This window comes from Oncorhynchus clarkii, unplaced genomic scaffold (assembly GCF_045791955.1).
Source record: "Oncorhynchus clarkii lewisi isolate Uvic-CL-2024 unplaced genomic scaffold, UVic_Ocla_1.0 unplaced_contig_1240_pilon_pilon, whole genome shotgun sequence".
In the NCBI taxonomy this organism is placed as follows: domain Eukaryota; kingdom Metazoa; phylum Chordata; class Actinopteri; order Salmoniformes; family Salmonidae; genus Oncorhynchus; species Oncorhynchus clarkii.
The window spans coordinates 182,642-207,008 of NW_027261092.1; the positions used below are offsets into that span (position 1 = coordinate 182,642).

Here is a 24,367-nt window from a genome sequence, read left to right on the forward strand (position 1 = left end):
GCTTTATGGGTCTCCCGGTCACGGCCGGCTGTAACACAGCCTGGGATCGAACCCGGGGCTGTAGTGACAACTCAAGCACTGTGATGCAGTGCCTTAGACTGCTGCACCACTAAGGAGGCCTGGTGGTGGATCATTCTTGATACACACGGGAAACTGTTGAGCGGCATTGACACAAACCACCTGGTACGTTGACACAAACCGCCTGGTATGTTGACACAAACCGCCTGGTAAGTTGACACAAACCGCCTGGTACGTTGACACAAACCGCCTGGTACGTTGACACAAACCGCCTGGTACGCTAACACAAACCGCCTGGTATGTTGACACAAACCGCCTAGTACGTTGACACAAATCGCCTGGTACGTTGACACAAACCGCCTGGTAAGTTGACACAAACCGCCTGGTACGTTGACACAAACCGCCTGGTACGTTGAAACAAACCACCTGGTACGTTGACACAAACCGCCTGGTACGTTGACACGAACCGCCTGGTATGTTGAAACAAACCACCTGGTACGTTGACACAAACCTCCTGGTATGTTGAAACAAACCACCTGGTACCGACTAGAGCAGGTGTTCAAAATGTTTTGTAAACTCAGTGTGTATCCAAATGGTTTGTGGTATCTGTAGTAGCAACCTGTCTCTAGTGGTATCTGTAGTAGCAACCTGTCTCTAGTGGTATCTGTAGTAGCAACCTGTCTCTAGTGGTATCTGTAGTGATATCTGTAGTAGCAACCTGTCTCTAGTGGTATCTGTAGTAGCAACCTGTCTCTAGTGGTATCTGTAGTAGCAACCTGTCTCTAGTGGTATCTGTAGTAGCAACCTATCTCTAGTGGTATCTGTAGTAGCAACCTGTCTCTAGTGGTATCTGTAGTAGCAACCTATCTCTAGTGGTATCTCCAGTAGCAACCTGTCTCTAGTGGTATCTCTAGTGATATCTGTAGTAGCAACCTGTCTCTAGTGGTATCTGTAGTAGAAACCTGTCTCTAGTGGTATCTGTAGTAGCAACCTGTCTCTAGTGGTATCTGTAGTAGCAACCTGTCTCTAGTGGTATCTGTAGTAGCAACCTATCTCTAGTGGTATCTGTAGTAGCAACCTGTCTCTAGTGGTATCTGTAGTAGCAACCTGTCTCTAGTGGTTTCTCTAGTGATATCTGTAGTAGCAACCTGTCTCTAGTGGTATCTGTAGTAGCAACCTGTCTCTAGTGGTATCTGTAGTAGCAACCTGTCTCTAGTGGTATCTGTAGTAGCAACATATCTCTAGTGGTATCTGTAGTAGCAACCTGTCTCTAGTGGTATCTGTAGTAGCAACCTATCTCTAGTGGTATCTCCAGTAGCAACCTGTCTCTAGTGGTATCTCTAGTGATATCTGTAGTAGCAACCTGTCTCTAGTGGTATCTGTAGTAGAAACCTGTCTCTAGTGGTATCTGTAGTAGCAACCTGTCTCTAGTGGTATCTGTAGTAGCAACCTGTCTCTAGTGGTATCTGTAGTAGCAACCTATCTCTAGTGGTATCTGTAGTAGCAACCTGTCTCTAGTGGTATCTGTAGTAGCAACCTGTCTCTAATGGTTTCTCTAGTGATATCTGTAGTAGCAACTTGTCTCTAGTGGTATCTGTAGTAGCAACCTGTCTCTAGTGGTATCTGTAGTAGCAACCTATCTCTAGTGGTATCTGTAGTAGCAACCTGTCTCTAGTGGTATCTGTAGTAGCAACCTGTCTCTAGTGGTTTCTCTAGTGATATCTGTAGTAGCAACCTGTCTCTAGTGGTATCTGTAGTAGCAACCTGTCTCTAGTGGTATCTGTAGTAGCAACCTGTCTCTAGTGGTATCTGTAGTAGCAACCAGTCTCTAGTGGTATCTGTAGTAGCAACCTATCTCTAGTGGTATCTCCAGTAGCAACCTGTCTCTAGTGGTATCTCTAGTGGTATCTGTAGTAGCAACCTGTCTCTAGTGGTATCTGTAGTAGCAACCTGTCTCTAGTGGTATCTGTAGTAGCAACCTGTCTCTAGTGGTATCTGTAGTAGCAACCTGTCTCTAGTGGTATCTGTAGTAGCAACCTATCTCTAGTGGTATCTGTAGTAGAAACCTGTCTCTAGTGGTATCTGTAGTAGCAACCTGTCTCTAGTGGTATCTGTAGTAGCAACCTGTCTCTAGTGGTATCTGTAGTAGCAACCTGTCTCTAGTGGTATTTGTAGTAGCAACCTATCTCTAGTGGTATCTGTAGTAGCAACCTGTCTCTAGTGGTATCTGTAGTAGCAACCTATCTCTAGTGGTATCTGTAGTAGCAACCTATCTCTAGTGGTATCTGTAGTAGCAACCTGTCTCTAGTGGTATCTGTAGTAGCAACCTATCTCTAGTGGTATCTCCAGTAGCAACCTGTCTCTAGTGGTATCTCTAGTGATATCTCTAGTAGAAACCTGTCTCTAGTGGTATCTGTAGTAGCAACCTGTCTCTAGTGGTATCTGTAGTAGCAACCTGTCTCTAGTGGTATCTGTAGTAGCAACCTATCTCTAGTGGTATCTGTAGTAGCAACCTGTCTCTAGTGGTATCTGTAGTAGCAACCTATCTCTAGTGGTATCTGTAGTAGCAACCTGTCTCTAGTGGTATCTGTAGTAGCAACCTGTCTCTAGTGGTTTCTCTAGTAGCAACCTGTCTCTAGTGGTATCTCTAGTAGCAACCTGTCTCTAGTGGTATCTCTAGTAGCAACCTGTCTCTAGTGGTATCTAATCTCTGATAGATCCCAGTTACCCAGTTACCCATGTTAATCCATACACAGTAGTAATCTCTGGTAGATCCCAGTTACCCAGTTACCCATGTTAATCCATACACAGTAGTAATCTCTGATAGATCCCAGTTACCCATGTTAATCCATACACAGTAGTAATCTCTGATAGATCCCAGTTACCCATGTTAATCTATATACAGTAGTAATCTCTGATAGATCCCAGTTACCCATGTTAATCCATATACAGTAGTAATCTCTGATAGATCCCAGTTACCCATGTTAATCCATACACAGTAGTAATCTCTGATAGATCCCAGTTACCCATGTTAATCCATACACAGTAGTAATCTCTGATAGATCCCAGTTACCCATGTTAATCCATATACAATAGTAATCTCTGATAGATTCCAGTTACCCATGTTCATCCATACACAGTAGTAATCTCTGATAGATCCCAGTTACCCAGTTACCCATGTTAATCCATACACAGTAGTAATCTCTGATAGATCCCAGTTACCCATGTTAATCCATACACAGTAGTAATCTCTGGTAGAGCAGTTGGATAACCCGAAGAATCATAACTGTTATTATAACTGTTGAAACGGTTGACTATCGGAGGGTTTGGTTAGCTTAGATCTTTCATTGCATTTACAATACACTCAAACCAAAATGGCTGCTTTAGCTTTGGCATATCATAACATGCATGTCTCTAGGCTCAGTTAGATGATGAATGAGCACTCTCTCTCTCTTGTCTCTCTCTCATCAGTCAGGTTGAGACTACCACATGCACATATTAGGACATATTTGGTTTTGATGTTCCAGTCAGGTTGAGACTACCACAGACCCGTGATGCTCCCCATAAACTCCTTGGCAGGGATTTCAAACATGGAGAGAATGGCTCCATACTGCAGTGATTTAACCCACGCTTGTCTCAGACTGCAGCATGGCAGCCTTTTCTTCCCCATCACCCCACACTGGTGTCAGTATGCCATCTGGAATGGCTTGGCCGTAATGTCTACCACATTGGTGGTGGGGCGACGAGGTGTTAATAAACAACACACCTAACGCTTTTTTTGGTTTGTGGCTTCATTCTTTACTAACATCTGCAAAGCAGAGTTATATTTGCTGTATTTGTGTACATGATAGGTAAATGTAAATCAAGTAAATGTACTATTTGATACACTGCCGATTTTGCAGTTTTTCCTACTTGCAAAGCATGTAGAGGTCAGTAATTTTTTATCACAGGTACACTTCAACTGTGAGAGACGGAATCTAAAACAAAAATCCAGAAAATCACATTGTATGATTTTTAAGTAATTAATTTGCATTTTATTGCATGACATAAGTATTTGATCACCTACCAACCAGTAAGAATTCCGGCTCTCACAGACCTGTTAGTTTTTCTTTAAGAAGCCCTCCTGTTCTCCACTCATTACCTGTATTAACTGCACCTGTTTGAACTTGTTACCTGTATAAAAGACACCTGTCCACACACTCAATCAAACAGACTCCAACCTCTCCACAATGGCCAAGACCAGAGAGCTGTGTAAGGACATCAGGGATACAATTGTAGATCTGCACAAGGCTGGGATGGGCTACAGGACAATAGACAAGCAGCTTGGTGAGAAGGCAACAACTGTTGGCGCAATTATTAGAAAATGGAAGAAGTTCAAGATGACGGTCAATCACCCTTGGTCTGGGGCTCCATGCAAGATCTCACCTTGTGGGGCATCAATGATCATGAGGAAGGTGAGGGATCAGCCCAGAACTACACGGTAGGACCTTGTCAATGACCTGAAGAGAGCTGGGACCACAGTCTTAAAGAAAACCATTAGTAACACACTACGCCGTCATGGATTAAAATCCTCCAGCGCACGCAAGGTCCCCCTGCTCAAGCCAGCGCATGTACAGGCCCGTCTGAAGTTTTCCAATGACCATCTGGATGATCCAGAGGAGGAATGGGAGAAGGTCATGTGGTCTGATGAGACAAAAATAGAGCTTTTGATCTAAACTCCACTCGCCGTGTTTGGGGGAAGAAGAAGGATGAGTACAACCCCAAGAACACCCTCCCAACCGTGAAGCATGGAGGTGGAAACATCATTCTTTGGGGATGCTTTTCTGCAAAGGGGACAGGACGACTGCACCCTATTGAGGGGAGGATGGATTGGGCAATGTATCGCGAGATCTTGGCCAACAACCTCCTTCCCTCAGTAAGAGCATTGAAGATGGGTCGTGGCTGGGTCTTCCAGCATGACAACATGCACGAAACACACAGCCAGGGCAACAAAGGAGTGGCTCCGTAAGAAGCATCTCAAGGTCCTGGAGTGGCCTAGCCAGTCTCCAGACCTGAACCCAATAGAACATCTTTGGAGGGAGCTGAAAGTCCGTATTGCCCAGCGACAGCCCCGAAACCTGAAGGATCTGGAGAAGGACTGTATGGAGGAGTGGGCCAAAATCCCTGCTGCAGTGTGTGCAACCCTGGTCAAGAACTACAGGAAAGATATGATCTCTGTAATTGCAAACAAAGGTTTCTGTACCAAATATTAAGTTCTGCTTTTCTGATGTATCAAATGCTTATGTCATGCAATAAAATGCAAATTAATTACTTAAAAAAACATACAATGTGATTTTCTGGATTTTTGTTTTAGATTCTGTCTCTCACAGTTGAAGTATACCTATGATACAAATTACAGACCTCTACATGCTTTGTAAGTAGGAAAACCTGCAAAATCGGCAGTGTACCAAATACTTGTTCTCCCCACTGTAGGTACATGTAGATCAGATGTAGATATAGGTACATGTAGATCAGATGTAGCGATATGTACATGTAGATCAGATGTAGATATAGGTACATGTAGATCAGATGTAGATATAGGTACAGTGAGGGAAAAACGTATTTGATCCCCTGCTGATTTTGTACGTTTGCCCACTGACAAAGAAATGATCCGTCTATAATTTTAATGGTAGGTTTATTTGAACAGTGAGAGACAGGATAACAACAAAAAAATCCAGAAAAACGCATGTCAAAAATGTTATAAATTGATTTGCATTTTAATGAGGGAAATAAGTATTTGACCCCCTCTTAATCAGAAAGATTTCTGGCTCCCAGGTGTTTTTTATACAGGTAACGAGCTGAGATTAGGAGCACACTCTTAATGGGAGCTTGTTACCTGTATAAAAGAAACCTGTCCACAGAAGCTATCAGTCAATCAGATTCCAAATGCTCCACCATGGCCAAGACCAAAGAGCTCTCCAAGGATGTCAGGGACAAGATTGTAGACCTACACAAGGCTGGAATGGGGTACAAGACCATCGCCAAGCAGCTTGGTGAGGTGACAACAGCTGGTGCGATTATTCGCAAATGGAAGAAACATAAAAGAACTGTCAATCTCCCTCGGCAAGATCTCACCTCGTGGAGTTGCAATGATCATGAGAACGGTGAGGAATCAGCTCAGAACTACAGGGGAGGAGGATCTTGTCAATGACCTCAAGGCATTTGGGACCATAGTCAACAAGAAAACAATTGGTAACACACTACGCCGTGAAGGACTGAAATCCTGCAGCGCCCGCAAGGTCCCCCTGCTCAAGAAAGCCCATATACATGCCCGTCTGAAATTTGCCAATGAACATCTGAATGATTCAGAGGACAACTGGATGAAAGTGTTGTGGTCAGATGAGACCAAAATGTAGCTCTTTGGCATCAACTCAACTCTCCGTGTTTGGAGGAGGAGGAATGCTGCCTATGACCCCAAGAACACCATCCCCACCGTCAAACATGGAGGTGGAAACATTATGCATTGGGGGTGTTTTTCTACTAAGGGGACAGGACAACTTCACCGCATCAAAGGGACGATCGGGGCCATGTACCGTCAAATCTTGGGTGAGAACCTCCTTCCTTCAGCCAGGGCATTGAAAATGGGTTGTGAATGGGTATTCCAGCATGACAATGACCCAAAACACACGGCCAAGGCAACAAAGGAGTGGCTCAAGGAGAAGTACATTAAGGTCCTGGACTAGCCAGTCTCCAGACCTTAATCCCATAGAAAATCTGTGGAGGGAGCTGAAGGTTCGAGTTGCCAAACGTCAGCCTCGAAACCTTAATGACTTGGAGAAGATCTGCAAAGAGGAGTGGGACAAAATCCCTCCTGAGATGTGTGCAAACTACAAGAAACGTCTGACCTCTGTGATTGCCAACAAGGGTTTTGCCACCAAGTACTAAGTCATGTTTTGCAGAGGGGTCAAATACTTATTTCCCTCATTAAAATGCAAATCAATTTATAACATTTTTGACATGCGTTTTTCTGGATTTTTTTGTTGTTATTCTGTCTCTCACTGTTCAAATAAACCTACCATTAAAATTATAGACGGATCATTTCTTTGTCAGTGGATATAGGTACATGTAGATATGGGTACATGTAGATCAGATGTAGATATAGGTAAATGTAGATCAGATGTAGATATAGGTAAATGTAGATCAGATGTAGATATAGGTAAATGTAGATCAGATGTAGATATAGGTACATGTAGATCCAATGTAGATATAGGTACATGTAGATCAGATGTAGATATAGGTACATGTAGATCAGATGTAGATATAGGTACATGTAGATCAGATGTAGATATAGGTACATGTACATCAGATGTAGATATAGGTACATGTAGATCAGATGTAGATATAGGTAAATGTAGATCAGATGTAGATATAGGTACATGTAGATCCGATGTAGATATAGGTAAATGTAGATCAGATGTAGATATAGGTACATGTAGATCAGATGTAGATATAGGTAAATGTAGATCAGATGTAGATATAGGTACATGTAGATCAGATGTAGATATAGGTAAATGTAGATCAGATGTAGATATAGGTAAATGTAGATCAGATGTAGATATAGGTACATGTACATCAGATGTAGATATAGGTAAATGTAGATCAGATGTAGATATAGGTAAATGTAGATCAGATGTAGATATAGGCACATGTAGATCCGATGTAGATATAGGTACATGTAGATCAGATGTAGATATAGGTAAATGTAGATCAGATGTAGATATAGGTAAATGTAGATCAGATGTAGATATAGGAACATGTAGATCCGATGTAGATATAGGTAAATGTAGATCAGATGTAGATATAGGTAAATGTAGATCAGATGTAGATATAGGTAAATGTAGATCAGATGTAGATATAGGTACATGTAGATCAGATGTAGATATAGGTACATGTAGATCAGATGTAGATATAGGTACATGTACATCAGATGTAGATATAGGTAAATGTAGATCAGATGTAGATATAGGTAAATGTAGATCAGATGTAGATATAGGTACATGTAGATCAGATGTAGATATAGGTACATGTAGATCAGATGTAGATATAGGTACATGTAGATCAGATGTAGATATAGGTACATGTAGATCAGATGTAGATATAGGTACATGTAGATATAGGTACATGTAGATCAGATGTAGATATAGGTACATGTAGATCAGATGTAGATATAGGTACATGTAGATCAGATGTAGATATAGGTAAATGTAGATCAGATGTAGATATAGGTACATGTAGATCCGATGTAGATATAGGTACATGTAGATCAGATGTAGATATAGGTACATGTAGATCAGATGTAGATATAGGTAAATGTAGATCAGATGTAGATATAGGTACATGTAGATCAGATGTAGATATAGGTACATGTAGATCAGATGTAGATATAGGTAAATGTAGATCAGATGTAGATATAGGTAAATGTAGATCAGATGTAGATATAGGTAAATGTAGATCAGATGTAGATATAGGTACATGTAGATCAGATGTAGATATAGGTAAATGTAGATCAGATGTAGATATAGGTACATGTAGATCAGATGTAGATATAGGTACATGTAGATCAGATGTAGATATAGGTACATGTAGATATAGGTACATGTAGATCAGATGTAGATATAGGTACATGTAGATCAGATGTAGATATAGGTACATGTAGATCAGATGTAGATATAGGTAAATGTAGATCAGATGTAGATATAGGTACATGTAGATCCGATGTAGATATAGGTACATGTAGATCAGATGTAGATATAGGTACATGTAGATCAGATGTAGATATAGGTACATGTAGATCAGATGTAGATATAGGTACATGTAGATCAGATGTAGATATAGGTACATGTAGATCAGATGTAGATATAGGTACATGTAGATCAGATGTAGATATAGGCACATGTAGATCAGATGTAGATATAGGCACATGTAGATCAGATGTAGATATAGATAAATGTAGATCAGATGTAGATATAGGTACATGTAGATCAGATGTAGATATAGGTACATGTAGATCAGACATCACAATCCCCCATAATGACATCACAATCCCCCATAATGACATCACAATCCCCCATAATGACACCACAATCCCCCATAATGACATCACAATCCCCCATAATGACATCACAATCCCCCATAATGACATCACAATCCCCCATAATGACATCACAATCCCCCATAATGACATCACAATACCCCATAATGACATCACAATCCCCCATAATGACATCACAATACCCCATAATGACATCACAATCCCCCATAATGACATCACAATCCCCCATAATGACATCACAATCCCCCATAATGACATCACAATACCCCATAATGACATCACAATCCCCCATAATGACAAAGTGAAAACAGGTTTTTAGACATGTTTGTACATTAACAAAGAAAATTAGAACAGAAAAGCCTCATTTACATAAATATTCAGACCCTTTGCTATGAGACTTGAAATTGAGCTCAGGTGCATCCTGTTTCCATTGATCATCCTTGAGATGTTTCTACAACTTGATTGGAGTCCACCTGTGATAAATTCAATTGATTGGACATGATTTGGAAAGGCACAAACCTGTCTATATAAGGTCCCAAAATTGACAGTGCATGTCAGAGCAAAAACCAAGCTATGAGGTCGACGGAATTGTCCGTAGAGCTCTGAGACAGGATTGTGTCGAGGCACAGATCTGGGGAAGGGTACCAACACATTTCTGCAGCATTGAAGGTCCCCAAGAACACAGTGGCCTCCATCATTCTTAAATGGAAGAAGTTTGGAAACACCAAGACTCTTCCTAGAGCTGGCCGCCTGGCCGAACTGAGCAATCGGGGAAGAAGGGCCTTCCTTGGTCAAGGAGGTGACCAAGAACCCGATGGTCACTCTGACAGAGCACCAAAGTTCCTCTGTGGAAATGGGATAAACTTCCAGTAGGACAACCATCTAAGCATCACTCCACCAATTAGGCCTTTTAATGGTAGACTGGCCAGATGGAAGCCACTCCTCAGTAAAAGGCAGTTGACAGCCTGCTTGCAGTTTGCCAAAAGGCAATTAAAGGATTCTCTGGTCTGATGCAACTCTGGTCTGATGCAAAGATTGAACCCTTTGGCCTGCATGCCAAGCGTCACGTCTGGAGGAAACCTTGCACCATCCCTACGGTGAAGCATGGTGGTGGCAGCATCAATCTGTGGTGATGTTTTTCAGCGGCCGGGACTGGGAGACTAGTCAGGATCGAGGCAAAGTTGAACAGAGAAATGTACAGAGAGATCCTTGTTGAAAACCTGCTCCAGAGTGCTCAGGACCTCAGACTAGGGCGAAGGTTCACCTTCCAACAGGACAACGACCCTTAGCACACAGCTAAGTGGCTTTGGGACAAGTCTCTGAATGTCCTTGAGTGGCCCAGCCAGAGCCCAGACTTAAACCTGATCGAACATTGCTGCAGAGACCTGAAAATAGCTGTGCAGCAACGCTCCCCATCCAACCTGACAGAGCAGAAAAGAATGGGAGAAACTCCCCAATTGACATGTGTGCCAAGCTTGTAGCGTCATACTCAAGAAGACTCAAGGCTGAAATCGCTGCCAAAGGTACTTCAACAAAGTACTGAGTAAAGGGTCTGAATACTTACATAAATTTAATATTTCAGTTTTTTATTTTTTATAAATTAGCAAAAAATTCTAAAAACCTGTTTTTGCTTTGTCAATTTGGGTTGTGTGTAGATTGATGAGGGGGGGGAACTACTTAATCCATTTTAGAATAAGGCTGTATCCTATCAAAAAAGTCAAGGGGTCTGAATACTTTCCGAAGGTACTGTATATTCATATCTCGCTCTATCCCCCCACCCCCCTCGCTCTCTCCCTCTCTCTCTCTCTCATTCTGACCTCACGTCACTGCTCGACGGGGGCTTTACAGGCACCTCCTTGTTGCCGTGGCAGTGGGCGGACGGTCGCCATGGCACTAGGCGGGGTGCGAGGGCTTTACAGGAGATTTAACACCTAGCTGTTCATTCACTCCTTCAACCGAGACAGCACCAAGGCTGTGTAGACCCAACACAGCACATCTTCCAACTACATCCACTGCTGCATGGAAGGGTCTTTATAAAATGTTCAAGGGGACATCACTACTTCTACCTCATTCTCTCAATACCTTTATGGACTGACTCTCCCATTCTAATCCCTCCTCTCTCTCTGGCTCTCTCAATTTCCCTCCCTCACTCCCTCCCTCCATGCATTCTCTCCCCCCATTTAGTCCCTCCCCCCTCCATGCTTTCTCTATTTCTCTCTGTCTATCCCTCCCTTCCTCTTTCCATGGGCAGTTACTTATTCACAGAGGCAGTGCTGGAGAGTGGAGATTAGGAAGTGTCATGAACGGTGCTTCTGTTTAGTTGATATTGTCAGGAGGGAGTAGCTTTAGGTTGACCTTTTAGTGACCTGAGGTTTTCACTCCCATTCACTTGTTCATTCATTCACTTGTCACTCTATGAGACCCTAGACACGATAGGAGAACGTCTGCACTCTTTTAAAGTCCTTTATACAAAATACTGCAATAAAACACAGAGAGGGACCTTCACTGTTTTACCACAGGAGGGGATTAGAAACGCTAAGGAGGGATTTATGCTCTGCGTCTGTAATGGAACCCTACATTTCCGATATGCCCATCGTCAAGATCTGCTATTTGACAGTTGGTCAGTTTGACAGTTGGTTCAAAAGTTACTTTTCAAAATGGCCGTGCTCTAGCACCGGTGCAGTGTTAATGTGACGAACGTCGAGAGGTCATGACGTCATGGCCGCGTAGTAAGTTTGTTCGTTATTATCTAACGTTAAATATTTCACATTTTAGTCATTTCGCAGACATTCTTATCCAGAGCGACTTACATTTAGTGCGTTCATCTTAAGATAGCTAGGTGGGACAACCACATATCACAGTCATAATAAGTACATTTTTCCTCAATAAAGTAGCTATCAGCAAAGTCAGAGCTTGGAAGAGAGAGAAAAAAAAGAGTCAAGAGTTCACAAAAGGCTTTTGGGGGGTGAGGGTGGTGTGAAATATTGCCTCTAACAATGCAGTGACATGCACACACACACACACACACACGCACACACACACACACACACACACATACACACACACACACACACACACACACCAGGGTTCAGGCCAATTCAATTATTGAAAAATTGCATCTATTTTCAATGATTTCTCAATAAGCTGAAAAGAGAGAAACTATTTATGTGACAAGTCTTCATTTTTAAAAATATTTAATTAAAATCTCTTCCTGAATTGACTGACTCAGGACCCTTAGTCCGTCAGCAGACGAGAGACGCAAAGCCTGGTGTGTGTGTGTGTGTGTCATCATCCTAATGAATATTTAGGCCCCTTCACCCATCCCTCTCAGAGCAAGGCCCATTAGAATTCAATAGAGACCTGTGGGTGTGTCTGTGGGGGGCATTCCCAGGTCAGGTGACAATGAACTGGATAACAAGGCTGGCATTTGACCTCAGCTGGTCCAATGTCTTTGTTTTCAAATGCTTTTTCAAAAACTGTGGCTAAAATGATCTGCAATGCACATTGTAGTGGACATTTGCTGTTTGTGTAATTACATGTTGATAATTGTTTATGCATTATCAATTGTGGCTACACCTCTCATCCTATAATTATACATTTAGCTCAGCCAGTTATCTTGATTTTGACCTTATGTGAACACAATTCGACGAAAACAAACAAAAAATTGGACCAAACTTCACAAACACTTGACAAAAAAAGTGTGTCCAATGAATTACTTAATTAATTAAAAAATATTGGAAAGCTAGTTTAATCTTGACGTATCCCACTCCTCACCCTGGCAGGCTCCGGTGCGTATGTTGGGGATGAAGCCTCGGCGGCATGGCTGGGGCTGGGCCGGACACATCTCGCAGGGGTGTCCCCAGGCACGCCCCACCGTGGCACAGCACAGGGTCTTGGTGCACACGATGCCACTCACCTGGCCCTGGCACATCTGGTTGCTGACCTTGGTGAAGCACGGGCCTGTCCTGTAGTCTGGGAGAGAGCAAGGGGATTCCATTAGAAGCAATAGAAGTAGTTACAGTGCATTCAAACCCAACATTTTGTGACGTTACAGACAGATTATAAAATGGATTAAATCGCCCCCCCCCCCCCTCATTAAGCTACACACAATACCCCTTAATGACAAAGCAAAAACAGGTTTTTAGACATTTTTGCAAATGTATAAAAAAGAACAAATGGAAATATCACATTTACATAAGTACTCAGACCCTTTACTCAGTGCTTTGTTGAAGCACCTTTGGCAACGATTACAGCCTCGAGTCTTCTTGGGTATGACGCTACAAGCTTGACACACCTGTATTTGGGGTGTTCAGGTCTCTCCAGAGATGTTTGATCGGGTTCATGTCCGGCCTATGGCTAGGCTACTCAAGGACATTCAGAGACTTGCCCCGAAGCCACTCCTGCATTGTCTTGGCTGTGTGCTTAGGGTCTTTGTCCTGTTGGAAGGTGAACCTTCGCCCCAGTCTGAGGTCCTGAGCGCTCTGTAGCAGGTTTTCATCAAGGATCTCTCTGTACTTTTCTCCGTTCATCTTTCCCTCGATCCTGACTAGTCTGCCAGTCCCTGCCGTTGAAAAACATCCCCACAGCATGATGCTGCCACCACCATGCTTCACCGTAGGGATGGTGCAAGGTTTCCTCCAGACGTGACGCTTGGCATTCAGACCAAAGAGTTCAATCTTGGTTTCATCAGACCAGAGAATCTTGTTTCTCATGGTCTGAGAGTCCTTTAGTTGCCTTTTGGCAAACTCCAAGCGAGCTGTCAAGGAGTGGCTTCCGTCTGGCCACTCTACCATAAAGGTCTGATTGATTATGTGCAGCAGAGATGGTTGTCCTTCTGCAAGGTTCCTTCACAGAGGAACTCTGGAGCTCTGTCAGAGTGACCATCGGGTTCTTGGTCACCTCCCTGACCAAGGGCCTTTCCCCCGATTGCTCAGTTCAGACGGGCGGCCAGCTCTAGGAAGAGTCTTGGTGGATCCAAACTTCTACCATTTAAGAATGATGGAGGCCACTGTGTTCTTGGGGATAAGGTTGTAATGTAACAACATTTTTGGAAGCACTGGAGAGCCTCTCGTATCTATATCTGCTACAAGATTAACATAATGGTGTTGTCTACAAGGCTCACATGATGGTGTTGTCTACAAGGCTAACATAATGGTGTTGTCTACAAGGCTAACATAATGGTGTTGTCTACAAGGCTAACATAATGGTGTTGTCTACAAGGCTCACATAACGGTGTTGTCTACAAGGCTAACATAATGGTGTTGTCTACGAGGCTAACATAACGATGTTGTCTACAAGACTAACATAATGGTGTTGTCTACAAGGCTAACATAATGGTGTTGTCTACAAGGCTAACATAACGGTGTTGTCTACAAGGCTAACATAACGGTGTTGTCTGCAAGGCTAACATAAAAAAACATTGCTTTGTTAGGGATACTGTTGGTTAGCAATGTGATAGACCTCTAATCAAATCAAATCAGATTGTATTAGTCACAAGCACTGAATGCTTACTTACAAGCTCTTAACCAACAATGCAATTCAAGAAATAGAGTTAAGAAAACATTTACTAAATATAAGTAAAAAATGTGTACCGAGTTAATGTGCAGGGGTACAGGTTAGTCGATGTAACTCTAGCTCTCCTTCATAACAGTTTTATACTGAATATGCTAAGTCAGCTGTCATTTTCATAGATACTGTACTCTACATTTTTCCTTTATTTTAAAGGGAGCTTGTTTACTTATGTGATGCATGATTTAAAACTTATCTGAAGAACAAAGAGCAATGTTAGTATTCAATAACATCAGATCTTCAGGCCAGAAAAGTAGAATGGGGGTTCCTCAAGGATCAGTTCTAGGCCCTCTTCTATTTTGACGACGTTCCTAATGAGAGTAGATTTCCCCTATCCTTTTTTATTTGTATTGTTTATTGACAGAGAATGAATGAAGAGGAGACAGATAAAGGTGGAAATATGAGATGAGATGAGGGGTGGAGATGAGGGGTGGAGATGAGGGGTGGAGATGAGGGGTGGAGATGAGGGGTGGAGCCGGGGTGGAGATGAGGGGTGGAGATGAGGGGTGGAGATGAGGGGTGGAGATGAGGGGTGGAGCCGGGGTGGAGATGAGGGGTGGAGATGAGGGGTGGAGATGAGGGGTGGAGATGAGGGGTGGAGCCGGGGTTGAGATGAGGGGTGGAGCTGGGGTGGAGATGAGGGGTGGAGATGAGGGGTGGATGAGGGGTGGAGATGAGGGGTGGAGATGAGGGGTGGAGATGAGGGGTGAAGCCGGGGTTGAGATGAGGGGTGGAGATGAGGGGTGGAGATGAGGGGTGGAGCCGGGGTGGAGATGAGGGGTGGAGCCGGGGTGGAGATGAGGGGTGGAGATGAGGGGTGGAGCCGGGGTGGAGATGAGGGGTGGAGATGAGGGGTGGAGATGAGGGGTGGAGCCGGGGTGGAGATGAGGGGTGGAGCCGGGGTGGAGATGAGGGGTGGAGCCGGAGTGGAGATGAGGGGTGGAGCCGGGGTGGAGATGAGGGGTGGAGCCGGGGTGGAGATGAGGGGTGGAGCCGGGGTGGAGATGAGGGGTGGAGCCGGAGTGGAGATGAGGGGTGGAGCCGGGGTGGAGATGAGGGGTGGAGCCGGGGTGGAGATGAGGGGTGGAGCCGGGGTGGAGATGAAGGGTGGAGCCGGGGTGGAGATGAGGGGTGGAGCCGGGGTGAAGATGAGACCCTAAGCACTATTTCACTTTTCCACATTAGTAACATTTTACATGTTGCTTATAAAAATGGGCATTCATTCCTACAGAAGTGAATGTTGGCTTTGGTCTTAGATTACCACAAAGGGAAAACCTCGGAGTAGATGGCAAACACATCCAAAGACGTAGCAATACAGTACATCACAACTACAGATGTAGAATATTAATTTGATCACTCGTTTGTTGGTGAGAAGGCACAGCAGGAAATGCAAACTTGTAGTATATTCGAGGTTCAAAAAGGCTTGAAAAAAGTTTGTAATTTCCACTATAAAATGTCAGACTTGATTTCCACTAAAGAAAAATGTATCAACCCTTACAAAAAAATTCCATTAATTATAATCCACATAATAATTGACAGAGCTGATGAAGGCATAACTGCCGAAACACGCTAGCCTGCCTGGCCGAAAATTAAAAGGTGAAATGAGGTAACATCATCTGTAACTATGGTTTCTTAAAACATTCTTATGTCATTTTTTCAATCTAATACCATCAACTTTGGTTTAATTATATTAGCTTTATTAACTATCAATCAAATATTTAAATGTAACCTTTATTTAACTAGGCAAGTCAGTTAAGAACAAATTCTTATTTACAACGATGGCCTACTGGGGAACAGTGGGTTAACTGCCTTGTTCAGGGGCAGAAAAACAGATTTTTTACCTTGTCAGCTCAGGGATTTGATCGCTCTAACCACTAGGCAACCTGCCACCCCATATGGTAAGTGTATACAGACAGTGTCCAATAATGTATGCTGTGCGTAATGATGTATGCTGTGCGTCTTGTCCAAGCTCAGATCTGAGACAATTTTCAGAGGAATAGCTTTTCTCAAATTCAAACAAAGTTGTTTCATGAAGAATTGTTTTTTTCCTGTCAAAAAGAAAGCAATGTTGATATGGCCCAAACCCACATCTACTGTTTAACACGTTTGTCTGTGTGTCATTTTACATGTCAGGAAACACATCAATACTTCTGCACTGAGAGAGAAACAGAGAGAGAGAAACAGAGAGAGAGAGACACAGAGAGAGACAGAGAGAGAGACACAGAGAGAGAGACAGAGAGAGAGACAGAGAGAGAGACAGAGAGAGAGACAGAGAGAGACACAGAGAGAGACACAGAGAGAGAGAGAGAGAGAGAGAGAGAGAGAGAGAGAGAGAGAGAGAGATTTGTTTATCCATTTCACTTGCCTTGGCAATGTAAACATATGTTTCCCATGCCAATAAAGCCCTTTGAAATTAAATTCATTGAATTGATAGAGAAGAGAGGGAAAGAGAGAGAGAAAGAGAGAGACGGAGAGAGAGAGAGAAGACAGAGATAGAGATAGAAGGAGAGGGGGGGAAAGAGAGAGACGGAGAGAGAGAGAGAGAGAAGACAGAGATAGAGATAGAAGGAGAGGGGGGGGGGGAAGAGACAGATAAAGAGAGCGAGGAGAGGTGGGGGCTCTGACAGAAACTCTGAGTGCAGGTCTAAACATGGTGCTACTTCATTACAGGCCCAAACCATTTTAACTGAATTATAAACATTTACAAAGAAGGGCTGCGGCCAACTGGGACAGAGTGAGTAAGTGAGTAACCGAGTGAGTGAGAGTAAGTGTGTGAGTGTGTGAGTGAGTGAGTGAGAGTGAAAAGAGCTGTTGGTCCACACAGGATGTTAGACACCAAACATCTATCCCATTAGAGTGGATGACATCACAGGCCGTTTCAGTTAGATGACCATGGGCCCAGCCAATTCAGAGTTGGATGAGGGAGGACAAATTGGTTGACGTCAATGTGAGCGGAAATTCCAGTTAAGCGTCCAGATTTAGTGAGAATACGGGCCTATATGGACAGTCAGTCAGTATGACACATGTTACAGTACTAAATATAGTATCTTTATATAATGAAACGCTACCGTGGCAGTACTACAGTGATGTAGTAGCAGTGCTGCATGTCCCAACAGACCTTTTGAACCAAATGTGGATATTGAGAGATAGTTAAAAGAAAAAATAGGTCAAAGTGAATAATCATGTCTTGACTTTTGATAGGCTAAATTTGATATGCTAATTTTGATAGGCCAATTTTGATAGGCTAATTTTGAAAAGCCAATATCGATGAGCTATTTTGCTCGACTGTTTAGCTTATCTACAGCAGGTTTTGCTGTTAAGTTGCTAGCAAAGAACTAGTCTCTTTCATGGTGTATATAGCAAGTAAATAGGAGGCTCGTTTAAGGTAATTGAGGGTCAAGTTAAGCTATTTATAAAGGATTTGCTTTTACGGCAGGGTTGAGAGCTGTGCATTTTGGCTGCACCTCGACTCTAGGTCATTTGAGCGCTCTTTTCCTCAGTAGAAATGTTAAATCTAGACTCTTTAAGCCCAGTGTGTAAATTTACATTGACAATGACCACACACACACAAACACCAATGAGACTATAAACACAGACGCAAACAACAGTTTTTTTCTCCAGTGACACCCAGGAGCAGTTGTGACTATACATCTTTTTCTAATTCAGACAACATGGAGTGATCTCATCAAACAAGCTTGGTCTAAGATAAACATCTAATTTAGCCTCTTGTTTTTGAGTTTGAGGACAAATTCAAATCAGAAGGATTAAAGGAGCAATCTGGCATTCAGACAACAACTAAATGGATTCCCGAGTGGTGCATCGCAGTGCATGAGACGTCACTACAGACCTGGGTTCAATCCCGGGCTGTGTCACAGCTGACCGGGAGACCCATGAGGCAGTGCACAATTGGCTCAGCATTGTCTGGGTTGGGGGAGGGTTCGGCTGGCCGGGATGATCTTGTCCCATCTCGCTCTAGTGGCAGGCCAGGCGCATGCTCGCTGGGTTAAGCGCACAGTGCGACTTGGAAGGAAGCATAGCTCTCTCCTGAGTCCATACGGGAGTTGCAGCGATGGGACAAGACTGTAACTACCAATTGGTAAAAAAGGTGGTAAAATATAAAACTCAGCAAAAAAAGAAATGTCCTCTCACTTTTCAGCAAACTTAACATGTGTAAATATTTGTATGAACATAACAAGATTCAACAACTGAGACATAAACTGAACAAGTTCCACAGACATGTGACTAACAGAAATTGAATAATGTGTCCCTGAACAAAGGGGGGGGGTCAAAATCAAAAGTAACAGTCAGTATCTGATGTGGCCACCAGCTGCATTAAGTACTGCAGTGCATCTCCTCATGGACTGCACCAGATTTGCCCGTTCTTGCTGTGAGATGTTATCCCACTCTTCCACCAAGGCACCTGCAAGTCCCCGGACATTTCAGGGGGGAATGGCCCTAGCCCTCACCCTCCGATTCAACAGGTCCCAGACGTGCTCAATAGGATTGAGATACTGGCTCTTCGCTGGCCATGGCAAAACACTGACATTCCTGTTTTGCTGGAAATCACGCACAGAATGAGCAGTATGGCTGGTGGCATTGTCATGCTGGAGGGTCATGTCAGGATGAGCCTGCAGGAAGGGTACCACATGAGGGAGGAAGATGTCTTCCCTGTAATACACGCCGTTGAGATTGACTGCAATGACAACAAGCTCAGTCCGATGATGCTGTGACACACCGCCCCAGACCATGATGGACCCTCCACCTCCAAATCGATCCTGTTCCAGAGCACAGGCCTCAGTGTAATGCTCAATCCTTTGACGATAAACGCGAATCCGACCATCACCCCTGGTGAGACAAAACCGCGACTTGTCAGTCCAGTCCTGTCTGGTCCAGAGACAGTGTGTTTGTGCCCATAGGCGAGGTTGTTGTTTGTGCCTTACAACAGGCCTACAAGCCCTCAGTCCAGCCTCTCTCAGCCTTTGAGGACATTGAGGACAGTCTGAGCACTGATGGAGGGATTGTGTGTTCCTGGTGTAACTCGGGCAGTTGTTGTTGCCATCCTGTACCTGTCCCGCAGGTGTGATGCTCGGATGTACCGACCCTGTGCAGGTGTTGTTACATGTGGTCTGCCACTGCGAGGATGATCAGCTGTCCGTCCTGTCTCCCTGTAGTGCTGTCTTCGGCGTCTCACAGTACGGACACAGTACGGGCAATTTATTGCCCTGGCTACATCTGCAGTCCTTATGCCTCTTTACATCATGTCTAAGGCACGTTTACGCAGATGAGCAGGGACCCTGGGCATCTTTATTTTGGTCTTTTTCAGAGTCAGTAGAAAGGCCTCTTTAGTGTCCTAAGTTTTCATAACTGTGACCTTAATTGTCTACCGTCTGTAAGCTGTTAGTGTCTTAACGACAGTTCCACTGGTGCATGTACATTAATTGTTTACGGTTCATTGAACAAGCATGGGAAACTGGTTTAAACCCCTTTACAATGAAGATCTGTGAAGTTATTTGGATTTGTATAAATTATCTTTGAAAGACAGGGTCCATGAAAAAAGGGGCGTTTCTTTTTTTGCTGAGTTATATATATAATAGTGGATACCCCATAACGTTTTTGAAAACAGCTGAGGTATGGGGCTGGAGAAATGTAACCACTCTCAAATTCATAGACAGAGCTGTGGATACATGGACTGGCCATCCTTGAGATGAAAAGGATAGTTTTATCCATGTTTTGAGGCTTTGCAGCGTTTGTTTACAATTACATAGTTTACAAAAACAACGGAGTAAAACAAAGCTTATATCGTAGTTTCTGATGGGGTTCGACTATTGAACTAAGCTCTATGGGGAATTAATAAGATATATTCTTCAAAATCAATGGGTATACTGCACGGTAGCGTATTCGCACCAACATTCTCTACGAAATGAGGTACTGCTCCCAAGTGGCGCAGCGGTCTAAGGCCTTGCGACTCAGCGCAAGAGGCGTCACTACAATCCCTGGTTCGACTCCAGACTGTATCACATCCGGCTGTGATTGGGAGTCCCATAGGGTGTTGCACAATTGGCCCGGGGTAGGCCATCATTGTAAATAAGAATTTGTTCTTATTAACTAAATACAAATCTTAGAATGAGATGAAATTAGTGAAATATTATTTTATTTGTTTTGTTGAAATGTTGGTAATGAGTACCAGCATGAATGTGCTGAACTACAGTGTATGTGCGATTCATCAACACGAGTCCATACTGGAATAATCTTAACCCCATTTTTTTTTTAACTAGGCAAATCAGTTAAGAACAAATTCTTATTTACAATGACAGTCTACCGGGGTAGAGTGGGGTAACTGCCTTGTTCAGGTGCAAAACGACAGATTTTTACCTTGTCAGGTCAGGGATTCAATCCGGCAACCTTTCAGCTACAGGCCCAACACTCTAACCACTAAACTACCTGCCCCATGTGGGATGAATAAACAGGAGTCCATACAGGACTAACCCTATCATCAACAGGCGTGCATACAGGACTAACCCTAACCCTATCATCAACAGGAGTCCATACAGGACTAACCCTATCATCAACAGGAGTCCATACAGGACTAACCCCATGTGGGATTCATCAACAGGAGTCATTACAGGACTAACCCTATATCATCAACAGGAGTCCATACAGAACTAACCCTATCATCAACAGGAGTCCATATGGGACTAACCCCATCATCAACAGGAGTCCATACGGGACTAACCCCATCATCAACAGGAGTCCATACGGGACTAACCCTATCATCAACAGGAGTCCATACAGGACTAACCCTAACCCTATCATCAACAGGAATCCATACAGGACGAACCATAATCCTATCATCAACAGGAGTCCATACGGGACTAACCCCTAGTGGGATTCATCAACAGGAGTGCATACAGGACTAACCCTAACCCTATCATCAACAGGAGTCCATACAGAACTAACCCTATCATCAACAGGAGCCATACAGGACTAACCCTATCATCAACAGGAGTCCATACAGGACTAACCCCATGTGGGATTCATCAACAGGAGTCATTACAGGACTAACCCTATCATCAACAGGAGTCCATACAGGACTAACCCTAACCCTATCATCAACAGGAGGCCATACAGGACTAACCCTATCATCAACAGGAGTCCATACATAACTAACCCCATCATCAACAGGAGTCCATACAGAACTAACCCCATCATCAACAGGAGTCCATATGGAACACCCTATTGGGATTCATCAACAGGAGTCCATACGGGACTAACCTTAACCCTATCATCAACAGGAGTCCATACAGGATTAACCCTAACACCATAATCAAAAGGAGTCCATACAGGACTAACCCCATCATCGACAGGATTCCATACAGGACTAACCCCATGTGGGAATCATCAACAGGAGTCCATACAGGACTAACCCTCTATCATCAACAGGAGTCCATACAGGACTAACCTTAACCCTATCATCAACAGGAGTCCATACAGGATTAACCCTAACACCATAATCAAGAGGAGTCCATACAGGAATAACCCCATCATCGACAGGATTCCATACAGGACTAACCCCATCATCGACAGGATTCCATACAGGACTAACCCTATCATCAACAGGAGTCCATACAGGACTAACCCCATCATAAACAGGAGTCCATACAGGACTAACCCTATCATCAACAGGAGTCCATACAGGACCAACCCTATCATCAACAGGAGTCCATACAGGACTAACCCCATCATCAACAGGAGTCCATACAGGACTAACCCCATTTGGGAATCATCAACAGGAGTCCATACAGGACTAACCCTATCATCAACAGGAGTCCATACAGGACTAACCCTATCATCAACAGGAGTCCATACAGGACTAACCCTATCATCAACAGGAGTCCATACAGGACTAGCCCTAACCCCATCATCAACAGGAGTCCATACAGGACTAACGCCATCATCAACAGGAGTCCATATAGGACTAACCCCATCATCAACAGGAGTCCATACAGGACTAACCCCATTTGGGAATCATCAACAGGAGTCCATACAGGACTAACCCCATCATCAACAGGAGTCCATACAGGACTAACCCCATTTGGGAATCATCAACAGGAGTCCATACAGGACTAACCCTATCATCAACAGGAGTCCATACAGGACAAACCATAATTCTATCATCAACAGGAGTCCATACGGGACTAACCCCTAGTGGGATTCATCAACAGGAGTCCATACAGGACTAACCCTATCATCAACAGGAGTCCATACAGAACTAACCCTATCATCAACAGGAGTCCATACGGGACTAACCCTATCATCAACAGGAGTCCATACAGGACTAACCCTAACCTTATCATCAACAGGAGTCCATACAGGACTAACCCTAACCCTATCATCAACAGGAGTCCATACAGAACTAACCCTATCATCAACAGGAGTCCATATGGGACTAACCCCATCATCAACAGGAGTCCATACGGGACTAACCCCATCATCAACAGGAGTCCATACGGGACTAACCCTATCATCAACAGAAGCCCATAAAGGACTAACCCCATTTGGGAATCATCAACAGGAGTCCATACAGGACTAACCCTATCAACAACAGGAGTCCATACAGGACAAACCATAATCCTATCATCAACAGGAGTCCATACGGTACTAACCCCTAGTGGGATTCATCAACAGGAGTCCATACAGGACTAACCCTATCATCAACAGGAGTGCATACAGGACTAACCCTAACCCTATCATCAACAGGAATCCATACAGAACTAACCCTATCATCAACAGGAGTCCATACGGGACTAACCCTATCATCAACAGGAGTCCATACGGGACTAATCCCATCATCAATAGGAGTCCATACGGGACTAACCCCTAGTGGGATTCATCAAACGGGGGTCCATTCGGGACTAACCCTATCATCAACAGGAGTCCATACAGGACTAACCCTAACCCCATCATCAACAGGAGTCCATACAGAACTGACCCTATCATCAACAGGAATCCATATGGGACTAACCCCATCATCAACAGGAGTCCATACGGGACTAATCCCATCATCAATAGGAGTCCATACGGGACTAACCCCTGGTGGGATTCATCAACAGGAGTCCATACGGGACTAACCCTATCATCAACAGGAGTCCATACAGAACTAACCCTATCATCAACAGGAGTCCATACAGGACTAACCCTATCATCAACAGGAGTCCATACAGGACTAACCCCATGTGGGATTCATCAACAGGAGTCATTACAGGACTAACCCTATCATCAACAGGAGTCCATACAGGACTAACCCTAACCCTATCATCAACAGAAGGTCATACAGGACTAACCCTATCATCAACAGGAGTCCATACAGAACTAACCTTAACCCTATCATCAACAGGAGTCCATACAGGACTAACCCTAACCCTATCATCAACAGGAGTCCATACAGGACTAACCCTATCATCAACAGGAGTCCATACAGGACTAGCCTTAACCCTATCATCAACAGGAGTCCATACGGGACTAACCCCTAGTGGGATTCATCAACAGGAGTCCATACAGGATTAACACTAACCCTATCATCAACAGGAGTCCATACAGGACTAACCCTAACCCTATCATGAACAGGAGTCCATACAGAACTAACCCCATCATCAACAAGAGTCAATACGGGACAACCCTATCATCAACAGG

General features: G+C 43.8%; 1 protein-coding gene across 1 annotated transcript in view; it reads right to left on the reverse strand.

Annotated features, from left to right (window-relative positions):
• The window catches only part of LOC139404746 (fibrillin-2-like), a gene marked incomplete at its 3' end in the record, with an annotated part of 232,358 nt that overhangs the window by 182,213 nt on the left and 25,778 nt on the right, over positions 1 to 24,367 (reverse strand). The window contains exons 4-5 of the mRNA XM_071147349.1: positions 16,826 to 16,832; positions 12,884 to 13,081 (exon numbers count right to left, since the gene is read on the reverse strand). Of these exons, the coding sequence (XP_071003450.1) occupies positions 12,884 to 13,081; positions 16,826 to 16,832 (205 nt within the window). The remainder of the gene's footprint in view (positions 1 to 12,883; positions 13,082 to 16,825; positions 16,833 to 24,367) is intronic.